Here is a 15,333-nt window from a genome sequence, read left to right as displayed (position 1 = left end):
TATCTGCGAATGGGAGGATGAGGAGGAGAGGAAGTTGAAAGTGCCCGGTCTTCCGTGCATAACTGGAGGCAAAAGGGGGGCTGCTGATGCCTCCTCATACCGGTAGGTGAAAGTACAGGCAGACACCTCGCTGACGGCGGAGCAGCCAATGAGCAGGAGTTGTGCGCCGTGACGCACCAGGGTCCCGTAGATAAGGAGCTCCGGTCCGGCCGGGACCCGACAGGAGGACCGCTAATTCTGGGCTTTACTCCCCTATCATCAGTCAACATACAGCCAACTCCTCCTATTCTGTTGTTACGCATATTCATACTACCTCTTTGGCAAAAGACAAAACACCAACTCAACTGCTGTTAAGGGAAACTGCTTCTTTTAGGTGACCCCGTAGGATTTTACACAGTAGGACTGTGTATTTTTTTGCGCTTTCCTTGATTTTTCTCTGCCAAGAAAAAGTAGTTTGAATGATATAAACCAACTGCTTTATTCATCACCCTGGACTGTTGAACCTGGAGGAGGAGGAGGAGAAGAAGAATTTCTGACAACCTCACAGTCTGTTTTTTCGCTCTTGTTTTTTTTTTGTTGGTTTAAATATCGATAAGCGATAGGCAATTTGACGTTTTGAGGCTTCCCAGCTGTCCGTCTGCCCGTCTTTTGGCCTTTTCCATTTTTACAGTTATTCGGTTGATTTTATTTTTGTTTGTTTGTTTTTATATAGAAAATGGAGAGTTTGTCAATGCCTTTCAGACTTCCGAAATCCTGAACTCTTACTCCCGGCGAGGAGGAGGCTCCGCTGCTCAGACCAATGCAACGGGGGCTTCCATGTAGTTATGTTCATTCCACATAAATGGAAAATACAGCATACAACGTACACTAGGCAATAGAGTTGAAAAACAATAATAATAATTCATGCGCAAAAAAATGATGCCATCAAGATAGCGGAATCTGTGCGGCCATTAATGAATTAATCATAGCTTATTAATAATGAGAACTGCGGAGATTCAGATGACGGTTTCCATTGGCAGATGAGACGTATTGTGGAGAACACGTGTCCAATTTTTCCCTCATATTTTTTTGTTCCCTGATCTGGAGTTCTCACTTCTTATCGCAAGAAAGGAAAGCCCCCCCAAAGATTCTGAATTTCCAGTGCCCGTTATTGCGCAGGGGTTTTTTTTTTTGCCACTGATGGACATCTTGGCTTGCAGATCGGAAGAGAACAGTTATAATATTCTCCCATCTGCTGCGACGATGCTTTTCCATGGCCTCCCTGGAGGCGACGTGCACGGTGTGGTGGAGGAAATGGACCGGAGAGGAAAGGGCGAGTCAGCGGCCATCAGTTCAGCCATCGATATGGGAGAGTCGGAGACGGTAGGAGACATTCACCTCTAACTGGTTAAAGCAGCCAGCATGGCAGGCTGCTGGAACATGTGACAGACAGGGATTCCCTTCCTACAGCTCCAACTTCTTTGTTTTAAAATTTGAATGAACATTGAAAAAAAAGGATCCATCTATCGTCTATCCTTTTTATGATTTTTGTTTATTTTCTGATTTATTTATTTTTTCAAATTGTTTTATTAACTTCCTCCTCCAGGCCCCAAACTTTTTGATTTCTCCAGCCACAGTTTAATCTACTTATGTTCAGTCCCTGTAAAACTCAAGGTAAAAGAATAAAAAACTTCAACAACAAGCTGTAGGATTCTTTAAGAAAAATCTGTCGTTTTAAATCGGTTTCGTTCAAATCATACGGAACAACGAGGTCTATGTTTAAAAGTGCGTTTTAAACATGGACCTCATTTAAAACCCCCCTTTTTAATCATTGTATTTATTAATTTATTGTACCAGGGCCAATTAGCAAGCACCAAGTGAGTCGTTGTTATTTTATCTTTTCTCTCTTTTCATTGTCTCTTTCGCAAATAGTTGCCTCATTGCTGTGATTTACAAACCGAACTGGATAAAAAAAAAGTTACACCCGGAAATAAAACCAAGGGTGGGATAGAGGTTGTGATTCCATTGTAATAAATGCCAGCAAATTATTTGTGGACTTGTGTTCATGTGTTGTGTCTGTTTCACAGACGAAATAAAATATTAACTCGTTTGCAAGGCTTTAGTCATCTTCATAAATGTTTTATTAACGATGAACGCAGCCGCTTTTTATTTTTAAATGGACCATGGCAAATATCATGACGTTATAAACATTTGGACAGACATCAGGCGTGTTGATGGTTGTTGGCTGTAATTTAAAATATAATTTTAGTGTTCAGCCTTATATTCTGTCGACTTTGACTCGAAAATATTGCAAATGAATCAGATCTTGGTCTCCCGTACTATGTGTAATTAATATCATATTATTAATTATGTCGCATAGACCAAAGTTGATTAATAATAATATTCATTTCAGCTCGTATTTTATAATTGTTAATGCAGTTTAGTTAAAACTGACGTCAAAATCACAGACATGAAATCCTGCTGTTGATGGTGTATAGACGAAAATATGTAGGCTATGTATTTTTCCGTATTCATGAAATATTTATATTATCTATGAAATATTTCTTTATAATCCGTTTGGCCTCTTAACAACGAGTGCTGGCTGTCCTTAGTAAGAGTTATTTCCGATGCTAATATATTTTAGGTGGATTACATTCTTCCCGTTTTTAAGGAATTGTATTGCTTTCACTGCTGTTACCTTGCATTTTTTATTGGTTTTTTGGTTTTGGTGACATGATGCTACCATGGCTGGGGGCTTCTGCATGATTCTTCACTCTCTCATAATTTGTATTATTGTTATTAAGTCCAAGCTTTGCGTCCTCGTCCCTCTTGTTCTCCTCTGTTCTCCCCGCACTTTTTTTTTTATTTACTGTTTGCTACTTTTTAAATCTGGGGGACAGTGAGCGAAATAACCGGAGTGAAATAAATTCCTTGTCTGTGCATGCTCAGACGTGGTAAAGCTGATTGTGCCTGATTGTGGCTGATTGTGGCTGATTGTGCCTGTGCTCCTGACGCAGAGCCTGCCGTGCGGCGGGGAGCGCTCGGCCCTGTGCGCCGGCTGCGGCCGCAGGATCGCGGACCGTTATTACCTGCTCGCCGTGGACAAACAGTGGCACATGCGCTGCCTCAAGTGCTGCGAGTGCAAACTCAACCTGGAGTCCGAGCTCACCTGCTTCAGCAAGGACGGGAGCATCTACTGCAAAGAGGACTATTACAGGTAGGATGGCGCAGAGCTTTGACGCACATGCAGCCTTCAAACTTCCAAGCTGTTTGGGACATTTGAACACCTTTAATGACTAAAAGAACCTTCCTCGGAGCTTAATATGTGCATCGTATGACAGTGATGGGGTGAGGGGGGAATGTATATAGTTGAATTAACATCGTGAGGCCTATGAGCGAGGTTGAGAAAGTTTTATTCCTGAAAATGCTATAGTCTTATTAGGCCTGGGGTAGTTAGCGCTTAAATGAAATGCCAGTATGTGATTATTTTTCAATTAGGGGATGGAGTGGGGGATGATTTCCACCAATTGCTTGTGGTACTAAAAATCTCAATCAGAAGTGTCTAATAAAATAGTGAATTAAACCTCTTGATTACCAGATCTATTTTGTTCAATGCCTGTAGTGTCTGAAATGACTTACCCAAAATAAATGGCGCACATCTTCACACGTACAGGCCTATTAGGGCTGTATGAATCATTTTGGTCTAAAAAGAAAATTAAGAAGTGTCAGAGTCAAGAGGTGTGTTACTGTGAGAGTTAATTCAGTTGAAACTCAATAGAAAACAGAAGTTTTGTTATCCCCGACATAAAAAAAAACAACACATAGGCTACATAGCGCACAAACCACATTTGAATCATATGACAAATTAGCTTATTTCATTTAGGAATTACTAAAAAATATATTTAATTAGTAACCGTGCAAAAGTATACGCTCAAAGAATGAACCTGCAGGTTTAAGGGATAATCAGCTGTCACGTGAACCAGAGGGAAACTAAAACACAAATAACTATTCACCGAGAAATTAACCAATATGAAGTCGAATAACAGTTTTAAATTCGCAAAAGTCGAGGTTTCCACATTATCCATGGTGTGGTCAGAGTTGTGGCCCCGTGGAGTCGCCATGGACCTGCATTCCGGCCGCTAATCGGGTTTCTGTGTTGTCCACAGAAGATTTTCGGTGCAGAGATGCGCTCGGTGCCACCTGGGGATCTCCGCGTCGGAGATGGTGATGCGCGCCCGGGACATGGTGTACCACCTGAGCTGCTTCACCTGCACCACCTGCAGCAAGATGCTCACCACCGGGGACCACTTCGGCATGAAGGACAGCCTGGTGTACTGCCGCCTGCACTTTGAGACTCTCATCCAGGGAGAATACCAGACACACTTTAACCACGCAGACGTGGTGTCGTCGCACAAGGGCCTGGGCCCGAACAACGCGCTCGGACTATCCTACTTTAACGGCGTGGGGACGGTACAGAAAGGCCGACCGAGGAAGAGGAAGAGCCCGGGTCCTGGGGCCGAGCTGGCCGCTTACAACGCAGGTAAGGCAAAATAATAATCATTATAATAATACATTTAATTTATATAGCGCTTTTCTAGACACTCAAAGACGCTTTACAGTAGTAAAAAAAAATCATAAAAACAGTACACATAGGACAATTCCATGACACAGGACAGTACATGAGGACACTACATGACACGAGACATTGATCACACATTAAAAGCAGTTGTGTGAAGGTGAGTTTTGAGATGGGATTTGAATATTGGGAGGTCTCAGTCACGGATGTGTTTGGGGAGGGAGTTCCAGAGAAGGCTCTGTCACCCCAGGTCCTGGTTCTGACTGGAGGGGACAGGAGGGTGGTAGTACCAGTTATAGTACCAGTTATAGTACCAGTAGTACCAGTTAGGGGGGGGGGGGGGGGGGGGGGGGGGGGGGGGGTTATCTAGGAAAGGCCATTGGCAGGGCTTTTTTTTAACATTAGTCGAAGCTCTAGAAATAAAAAAAAATGTACAGAAAAGTAAAACTAACTATCAGGCAGTATAAAAGCTGATGGAAGCTGATTTTGGCTTAGAGATCATGACAAAGGGAAAAAAAATCCCCTAAACATTCCTGACGTTGCTCCCCCAACAATGTAATCCCTTTCATGAATCAATAAAGGTTTTTATGAAAAGTTGTCATCGTTTCATCACAACACTATGAACTCAGCTTGAACTGAAATTAAAACATCAACACCACCAGATTTCATTTTTATGTAAAGCTCATATAAACTGGGATCTTGCATCCATTTAATACTGCATCTATTTGTCATTTATACACACACACGCACACGCACACGCACACACACACACACACACACACACACACACACACACACACACACACACACACACACACACACACACACACACACACACACACACACACACACACACACACACAAATGCATTTACTTATTTTTTTAAATCCCCTCCACTGTCAGTGGAAGTGTTTATACCACGTGGATGTTTCATTCAAACTTTTTTCCTCTCCTGTCTTTGAGGGAATACTTTATTATGTTCTGGCTTTTGCTCTCTCTGTTTTCCACATGTCAATCTGCCTACATGTCTAACACACACACACACACACACACACACACACACACACACACACACACACACACACACACACACACACACACACACACACACACACACACACACACACACACACACACAGGCCAGAATGGGTGTAAACCTGCCAGATCAATGTCATTCAGTGAGTTATTCACTGGAAGAGAGAGCCGTGCACAGACCAACTCTATAACTGCTGAACCTGTTTGCTGAAATATGGCTTTATTATATATACACATTTTGTATACCTTAACTTTAATTTCGTTCACATAAAAATGTCCCCCCCCCCCAAAAAAAAAAACGAAATCCTGGGTCACAGCCTAAAACTGGTTAAAGTTACAGAAACAAAGTTACTAAAAGAACAAGGTTTTCAGTTTTTACATGTTTCCAAGCTGCATAACAAATTAGCTAGTATAAGTTAAAACAGCTGCAACCAGGGTGTTGATTATGTTTATGTCTTTTAAGTTTAAAAGCAACTCTAAAAAACAAGTTCACTTTTATTGAAGACTCTTTTTTTATTGTGCTTGTTGGTGGGGTGTGTGATGAATGTGAGGTTGGGATCAGACTGCAGAGGAAGTGCGCCCTCTTCTGTTTCCAGCAGGAAACAGCAGCTAAGCTTTACCTGAACAGCCCTGACATGTTACGACCCAAAGCACTGGTGCTATTCTCTATATTCTACTGTAAGAGAGAGATATTAGCACGAAACTATTGACAAATTTTCTTTTATTTATTAATTTTTTTTTCTTTGATTTTGTTTTGTTTTGTTAAAATTGCTGTAGCATATGCTTTGGCCAGAAAGCAAGATTTGTTCTGCCTGGTTGTGCATGGACTAATTAAGTGAAGTGTTATTCTGGTTCCACTCACTTCATATTCATCATTTGCAGTGTTCCGATATTTGAACGTGAACTGTTATGTATGCCGCAACACCTTGAATATTGCCAAAAGATTTTGCAGACTGGTACAAATACATGTGTGTGGTTGTTGAGCAAGTGTGTGTGCCGGCCAAGCCAGGCTTACACCTCTCCCTGGGACAGGGACAGAAACACAGAGGCAAGTGTAGGGAGGAGAGGAGAGGAGGAGGAACTGCAGGTGGAGGAAACACCTGTCCAGTCACAGTGTCACTTTGGGTTCATTTTATGGATCAAATAAAGGAAAGGAATATATTTTTTAATATACTAGAAGTGGAAAATGATACTAAAAAAGATTGCATCATTGTAACATATTCAAGCTTTTATTGGTTATTGTTGTGTATATATATATATATATATATATATATATATATATATATATATATATATATATATATATATATATATATATATATATATATCAGGTATCAGTATCAGAATCAGCTTTATTGGCCAAGTTTGAACATTGCCCAACAAGGACTTTGACTCCGGTTGTTTCACTCACTGTACCCAGATTTAAAAAGTAGCAAGCAGTAAATACACAAATGTGGCACTTATTAACATATATACAATTAAAAAAGTGAAAGGTGCAGCAGTATGAGGTAGAGGTATAATTCATTGATAAATTCAAAGCTGCTTGTTTGCTTTCAACAGCAGAACAGGGTCAAGAGAATTTCAGGAGTGAAAAGTTGGGTAAGAAAAAGAAACTGTAGAGTCCAGAACAATAACGTTTTTATATTGAGTTTCCACATCCTTAATCTGCACTTTTAACCTTCCTCCCTGTAGCACTGAGCTGTAATGAGAATGATGGGGAATCGATGGAGCGGGACTCCCAGTACAGTTCCAGTCAGAAGACCAAGCGCATGCGGACGTCGTTTAAACACCACCAGCTCCGGACCATGAAGTCCTACTTCGCCATCAACCACAACCCCGACGCCAAGGACCTCAAGCAGCTCGCACAGAAGACCGGCCTCACCAAGCGGGTCCTGCAGGTAGCCAGTACTCTAGAATCTCTGTGGAAATCACTAGGAATTCCAAGGGAAAAAAATTATAACACAGGTCAAGGTTTTCATTTTTCCCCAAAACAAATAGATTCTGTTTGCAAATTACATCAACAGAGTTTTTTTTTCTTAGTTTCTTTTTTATTTCTAACAGAAGCAAACTCAGCTGTTATATTTAAAGTATTGCTGCTCATTCTTGAAAAATTCATGAAGACACCATTACAAAACCACAAACAAGCTAAATCAAATCAAAAATGCAAACCAATACTATATACAAGTAAAGAGAAATCTACTGGAAGAATTTACACAAACTAAAATGCTTCATTTTTTATTGCTTTTTAGAAATGAAGGCTACAATTACTAAATGTACTACAATTAAAAAAGCAAATATGTTAATGGTAATGATGTAGTTTTACTGTGCTTTTGACTGAACAATGAAAAAACGTTTTGTAATACATGCAAAGGCAGTTCAGTAGAATGTAAGTTGTTTTACAAAAGATGATATCAAATTATTTAGGGTACTGATAGATTGCTTCTAAACCAAATTTCCTCAAAAATAAACCCCCCAAAAAATTCAGCTGGTTCCATGAAAACTTGCAGGAAACAAAGCAGTTTTTTGCTTTGATGCGTTTGAATTTAATGCCCATTTTTCCAGCTGAATTGTCTCCATGGTGATTGGGTCACTGAGATGCTTCACTGCTCATCTTGGCACATAATGCTATGTCACTCACCTTACATGTCACACATCCTTCTTTTCTGAAAAACTGACCGAGAGTGAGGATGCAGGATGTTGAACAATGTTTGAACATTTTATTTCCTGGCAATTTTTCGATTGTACTTGCTGGAGTCGTCAGAAAAATGAGGGAAAAATTAATTTCATACAAACATGTCTGAAATTACAACTGCTTTTTAACCTCACACGCACTGTAAACAGGTCAGATTTATTTTTATAAAAGGTCTACCAAATACAAGAGTCCAGGTCTTAGAACTCCCAGACGTTTGTCCTTTTAAACTGGAGTAAACTGACTGTGGCTCTGCTTACATTTTAGCCAATGGTTTCAGAGGGAAAATATGGAGGTGGAAATAATGTTTTGTCTCCTCGAAGCTCAGCAATATAAAATAACATACATTGTTTTTTCATACATTTTAAATATTTTGAACACATCAGCACTGTTCTGATTCATGTGTGCGGCCTCCGGGTCATGTGACCATAATCATCCATCACAGCAACAACATGGCTAAATGTAAGATCACTTTTGGCGCATAAAAGTTGGGATATTTGTAAGAAGACGATCAGGATTTTCTTTATTAACTACTTTCTTTATTATTTTTAGAGTGCTGCCACTGAAGTTTGAGTTGCATACATGACATATTGCCTCTTTACAAAGTAGCTAAAACTCAAGTCATTTTTATTGCAGAGGTCAAAGTTCAAGTCTTGACCCGTGGTCCTTTGCTGCATGGCATTATTGTCACACTGAACAATCTCTCTACTGTAGAATAAAGACAAAAATCTAATAAATATTATAAAAATAATAGAGAAATAGAAACCTTTTCAGAACAACGCCAACAACATTCCAGTCGTGCTTTCATTCAAGGCACATATTTTTTTTCTCCTTTTTGCTTTGTTTTGTTCTCCAACTCCTGAGAAATGTAATTGTATAAGTCCAAAGTGCTCCACTGTTTGTTGCTAAGGCTTTGTGTTTGGTGCTGAGCTTTTACTTTTACTGTACATTACTGTAGCTTTTACGATGTTCGTTCTGTTGCTGAGAGCACTGAGGCTAAACCTAAACAGGGAAGCCACTCGCCAGGAAAATGGAACATTACTGGAGGGAGAGGCTCCAGTCTTAATGAGTCGCTGCAGTTTCTCTGCTATGACCAATATAAGACTCATATTCAAAGGCACTGACCACTGTATTATTTTTAGAAAAAAACTAGAAAAGGGGGGAAAAACTTCCTGCCGTTAACTATTTAAGTTAATCATTTGGTGCACCGTGTCTCTCTGAAAAGGTTTTGAAGCTTTTAATCTTTAAGCTTCCCGTGTGTTTGCTCCAGACTTAATGTTGGACTGCCAGTGAGGGAGAAATCCTTTGACATACAGTCTATAGTGGACCTCTATTAATGCCTTGTATCTTAAATTAAGCAGGACAGAATAATATGACTGCAGCAATAGCTTTATAAAAGTCCAGTCAACCCTGTCATGTCTACAAAATGACAGGTTTAGGGGAGGGTACCGATTATAAGACAAATAGTGTGGAGGTTTCTGTTCGATGTCAAGTACAATGAAAACAAGTCCAATTTCAGACACTTGCCGTATAACAGCTCAGAATATATGCATTTGTGTAATCCAGCAATGACTCGTTCTTCTAGAAGCAGAGTCATGCTTTTGCTATCTGAGAACTTTGAATTCTTTCACTGGAGTTTATTTGGAAGAAAACGTTCTAATAGGAATAGTTGACGGAGTGTCTTGTGTCTAGCTTAACTAGATCAGTATCTTTCACCAGCGGTATCTGTCTGACCAGGTGAATTTGCCCCATAGTTACCAATATGCTGGAATTTAACCTGATACATCCTTTATCAGTGTTTTTTTGCATGGCTTTTTGAAATTTTAGGGCTATGAATCCATCACATTAGCAAAGGGATAGTAGTATCAGTACTTGAGTTGTAAAAAAAACTCAGGGGGGATGGTGGATTTGATCATATGGGGACAGATAACTTGTGCTGAATACAAATAATATAATATATTACAAATAATAGCAGTGACCAAAACACCTGCAGAAATACTGCAGGAATGACATAGCAGCAGTTAAATGCAGCCTTCTGTAAGCTTTAAATATCCACTGGGCTTACATCAAATACATCAAAACACAACAATAAAAAACAGTTTTCTTAACTTATCAATATGACTCTGTCCTTCACAGGATAAGTAACATGGATCACTGCAAAAACTCTAAATCTTAACAAGAATATTTGTCTTATTTCTAGTTAAAATGTCTCATTTTAGTAAAAAAAATCTCATTACACTTAAAACAAGACTCATCACTGGAAAAAACAACAATTTTCACCTGTTTCAAGTAGATTTTCACTTGGAATAAGTAGAAAAATCTGCCAGTGGAACAAGATTTATTTGCTTGTAATGAGAAGATAAATCTTGTCCCACTGGCAGATTTTTCTACTTATTTCAAGTGAAAATGTACCTGAAACAGGTGAAAATGCTCAAATAAGTTATTTTTCTGGTGTTATTTTTCTGGTGATGACTCTAAATGTTGAAATAGCAGTAAAACCACATTCATTGATGAAATGACATAAGGGATGGAAAGGAGGGATGTCAGTTTTACAGGGGGGATGATTTGGACCGTTTTTATTTCAGGGGGGGATGATTTGGACTGTTTTTATTTCAGGGGGGGATGATTTGGACCGTTTTTATTTCAGGGGGGGATGATTTGGACCGTTTTTATTTCAGGGGGGGATGATTTGGACCGTTTTTATTTCAGGGGGATTGATTTGGAGCGTTTTTATTTCAGGGGGGGATGCCATCCCCCTCATCTCCAGTACTGGTAGTAATAGTTGTTTTTTTCTTCAAGGTTTGGTTCCAAAACGCTCGGGCCAAGTTTCGAAGGAACCTGCTCCGGCAGGAGAGCAGTGGGGTGGACAAGACGTCTGACGGCTCCACACTCCAAGGCGGGACGCCCTCAGGCCCGGCCTCGGAGATCTCCAACGCCTCCATGAGCCCGTCCAGCACCCCCACCACCCTAACGGACCTGACTAACCCCACCATGCCCACCGTCACCTCCGTACTCACCTCAGTGCCGGGCAGCATGGACGTCCACGAGTGCCGGAGCCCTTCACAGACCACACTGACCAGCCTCTTCTGATGGCCTGAACCTGAACCCCCCCCTGGAACACACTCCCACCCCAATCCCCCGCTCCTTTTGGATTTAAAAACTGAGCACTGTTCACACTTTTGAACATTAAACAGATTTGAAATGAGAGGGGAATACATGCTCTGAGTCTGTTAGAGACTGTTTGCATAGTGAGGAGCGCTGGGCATTTCAGACTGAACATTGTTGTAATTTTGATGTTGTCTTGTTGAGAACTGAGAAGACTTGATTTGCATTTTTCACTGTTTACTGACAGAATCTACAGAGAGAAAAAAAAATTGGAAAGGATTTTTTTTCCAGCACAGTATTTATGTTGTTGTACAAGAGTCACTGGTAGAGGATTGTCTTTTTTTTCTTTCTTTTTTTTTCATTTTTGGAAATCTGAGATTAAAAACCAGGTTACAGTACCTCTGCCTGCCACATGCCTTTCACTTCATTTATCTTGACTGCTGTTCTCAAAGGTGGATTACACATGAATGATTTAATTCAGTGAAGGGTAAATAAGCTCCACGTTTTCTCCCCATGGTGAATGTGTGAGCGTGTGTGTTTGGGTTTGTTCCTTTGGAGTGTCTGTGCAAAGTGTGATAGATCCTTTTCTGTGATTTAATTTATTGATAAATACAAGAAAAAAAACCTGCTAATGATCTTGATTAGAACTTGTTAAGCATTTAAAATGTATTTTAAGGTTTCCTCCTAACTTTGATAATAATATGAGGAAATGTCAAAGGTGACAGCTTGATTTGAGTTTAATGTAGCTTTAGCCACATAGATCAGGAGCAAAGAAATAAAATACCCACATTTGTAAGAAAAGATCTTGGTTTAGAAGACTTTAATTTAAATGAACTTCCTGTTTAAGTTTTAATCAATTCTCTTAGCACTAACAGTCTTATAGAATGTGAAATTCCAAAGCTGGTTGATAAAACACATCAGAGAGGTAAGCTTTACTTTTTCTATTTTGCCAAAATACCACCAGTGGGATTTTTGATATGCATTCTTTGATATCAGATATCACACATGCAATGTGTGGATTTATGTCTGGATAGAGCAGATATTCAGCTTCCACAATTATAAAAAAAAAAGCATTTCATGAGCATTGACAATAAATGGAAATATCTTTTATACAACTTTCTTTCAAGTTAAATAGCCTTGTTTAGTTGGACATTTTTCTGTGATGGATAAGCAGCTGCTGTGGAATGTGGGGAGAGCTCCTAGAGAAGAGATCAGGCGGAGACTGCGCTAACAAACTTGCTTTGCTGCCTGCTACAGGTTCTTGTGCACAACCTTGAATAATAACAATTCATCCATTTTCTTCACTTGTTTCATCATGTTCATAGCTACAAACTGGGGTGTGGGCAGTAATCGAGTTGTAAAAAAAAACTCAGGGGGGATGGTGGATTTGATCATATGGGGACAGATAATTTGTGCTGATTACAAATAATATAATATATTACAAATAATAGCAGTGACCAAAACAGCTGCAGAAATACTGCAGGAATGACATAGCAGCAGTTAAATGCAGCCTTCTGTAAGCTTTAAATATCCACTGGGCTTACATCAAATACATCAAAACACAACAATAAAAAACACTTTTCTGAACTTATCAATATGACTCTGTCCTTCACAGGATAAGTAACATGGATCACTGCAAAAACTCAAAATCTTAACAAGAATATTTGTCTTATTTCTAGTTAAAATGTCTCATTTTAGTAAAAAAATCTCATTACACTTAAAACAAGACTCATCCCTGGAAAAAACAACAATTTTCACCTTTTTCAAGTAGATTTTCACTTGAAATAAGTAGAAAAATCTGCCAGTGGAACAAGATTTTTTTGCTTGTAATGAGAAGATAAATCTTGTCCCACTGGCAGATTTTTTCTACTTATTTTAATTGAAAATGTACTTGAAACAGGTGAAAATTGTCAAATAAGTTATTTTTCTGGTGTTATTTTTCTGGTGATGACTCTAAATGTTGAAATAGCAGTAAAACCACATTCATTGATGAAATGACATAAGGGATGGAAAGGAGGGATGGCAGTTTTACAGGGGGGATGATTTGGACCGTTTTTATTTCAGGGGGGAATGATTTGGACGGTTTTTATTTCAGGGGGGATGATTTGGACGGTTTTTATTTCAGGGGGGATGATTTGGACGGTTTTTATTTCAGGGGGGATGATTTGGACGGTTTTTATTTCAGGGGGGATGATTTGGACGGTTTTTATTTCAGGGGGGGATGATTTGGACGGTTTTTATTTCAGGGGGGGATGATTTGGACGGTTTTTATTTCAGGGGGGATGTCATCCCCCTCATCTCCCTCACCCCCCCTCAACTCCAGTACTGGGTGTGGGGTAGGTGTTCCCTGAACCAGCTGTTATCAGCCCAGACAGGTCTTTACTATCACAGGGTCGCACAAACAAGCTCACTGAGCCCTAACTACCGGCATAGCACACAGTCTGAAATACTTTCCATAACATTTTATTTTTGAAAGAGATTTGTGCCTCCAAATGTAATTGTTTTAAAGTGTATGGTACATATGGTACTGTTTTACCCACAGCTGTGATACTCTACTATACCATGGCTCACAATCCAAGTTAAAATAGAAATATTGGTGTTAGCCACTGCCTGGATGAATAAACTTAATTTTGATGCATTTCTGCCCACCAATCATCCAACTCTTTTTTTTTTCTGTTATGCAACCACAAGTCTAAACGGCAGGAATTGGATTGTGAAAAAGATTATTTTACACATTTGAATTTAAGACTAAAGGAGACAGATTTGTCCATATCATTATCATTGTTTTTTTCTTCTGACAGTGTAAACAGAAGAATAATGTCTAAAGACATACATGTCCTCAAAAACATACAGTTTAACATCACTCTCTTATTCATACATCCAGCATTGTTCATGTGATAGAGCTGATTTTGGGGGTTATCAACACACTGGCAGAACGAGAGGAGAGCCCTCTGCTAATGTCCAAATAAACTGCATGTTTGTTTGACATTATTGTTTCTAAAAACTGCATGTTGCAGAATAAAGTCTGAATGATACAGAATCTACATTGAAGTCGACAAGTGGTTAAAGGATATTTGATAACAAGATAGAAATACTGAAACAAAATGGGGACTCTGACATGAAGCCCAAACAAACAATCAATCAAACAAACAAACAAAAAGCGCTGTCTCAAGGTTTTTCAGCGTATGTGCAGTTATTCTGTGAGTGATGAGTTCTGGTCATCTTTGCAACTGGAAAGTAAACATCATTGCGCTGTGGAACTGAGCCATTAAGTAGTGCACACACCATGGATGAAACTTTTATTTATCGCAGTATTAAATGATTAAATGATTAAATGTACAGTGTCAAAATTGAAACACAAATCAGAAACTGTAGAAGATAGAGACGGCACAGAAAGTGATCTGTAAGTTTTGCTACTTTCTTTCAACCTCCATCATAATAAAATGAGCAAGGTTGTTAAGAACACCTATCACTGGTACTATTGTCTGTGTGTGTGTGTGTGTGTGTGTGTGTGTGTGTGTGTGTGTGTGTGTGTGTGTGTGTGTATGTGTGTGTGTGTGTGTGTGTGTGTATATATATATATATATATATATATATATATATACACAGAGGTGGGTAAAGTAGCAAAGATTGTACTCAAGTAAAAGTACTGTTACTTCAGAATAATATGACTCAAGTAGAAGTAAAAAGTAGTCATCCAAATAATGACTTGAGTAAAAGTAAAAAAGTACTTGGTGAAAAAACTACTCAAGTACTGAGTAACTGTTGAGTAACGTCTGATTTATTTTTTTAACACAACTATTCAAACAGACAAAAGTACAAAATAATCATCTTCAGGCAAATTAATTCAATAAAATAATGAAATAAATTAAAATTAATAAAAAATAGCTTAAATTAAAATAATCTTAAAGTAAATTCAAGTACTTTTCTTTTTTAACCAGAACTAGAA

At 39.0% G+C, this 15,333-nt stretch overlaps 1 protein-coding gene across 2 annotated transcripts; it reads left to right on the top strand.

Annotated features, from left to right (window-relative positions):
- Positions 1–235: 235 nt before the first annotated feature.
- Positions 236–11,880, top strand: lhx2b (LIM homeobox 2b). 2 transcript variants are annotated; one of them, XM_061730201.1, is made up of 5 exons: positions 236–1,362; positions 2,997–3,196; positions 4,149–4,519; positions 7,283–7,488; positions 11,079–11,880. In XM_061730201.1, exons 1-5 carry the CDS (start codon positions 1,180–1,182, stop codon positions 11,367–11,369), a joined length of 1,251 nt encoding a protein of 416 aa, XP_061586185.1. In that variant the 5' UTR covers positions 236–1,179; the 3' UTR covers positions 11,370–11,880. The 2 variants fall into 2 exon arrangements, with proteins under 2 accessions (XP_061586185.1, XP_061586184.1); XM_061730200.1 differs by having other exon boundaries at positions 4,146–4,519.
- The last annotated feature ends 3,453 nt before the right edge of the window (positions 11,881–15,333 follow it).

The sequence above is a fragment of the Cololabis saira genome, chromosome 9 (genome assembly GCF_033807715.1).
Source record: "Cololabis saira isolate AMF1-May2022 chromosome 9, fColSai1.1, whole genome shotgun sequence".
NCBI classification, from domain to species: Eukaryota; Metazoa; Chordata; class Actinopteri; order Beloniformes; family Belonidae; genus Cololabis; species Cololabis saira.
The sequence above is the reverse complement of the archived record's forward strand: the minus strand, read 5'-3'. Positions and strand labels throughout refer to the sequence as shown.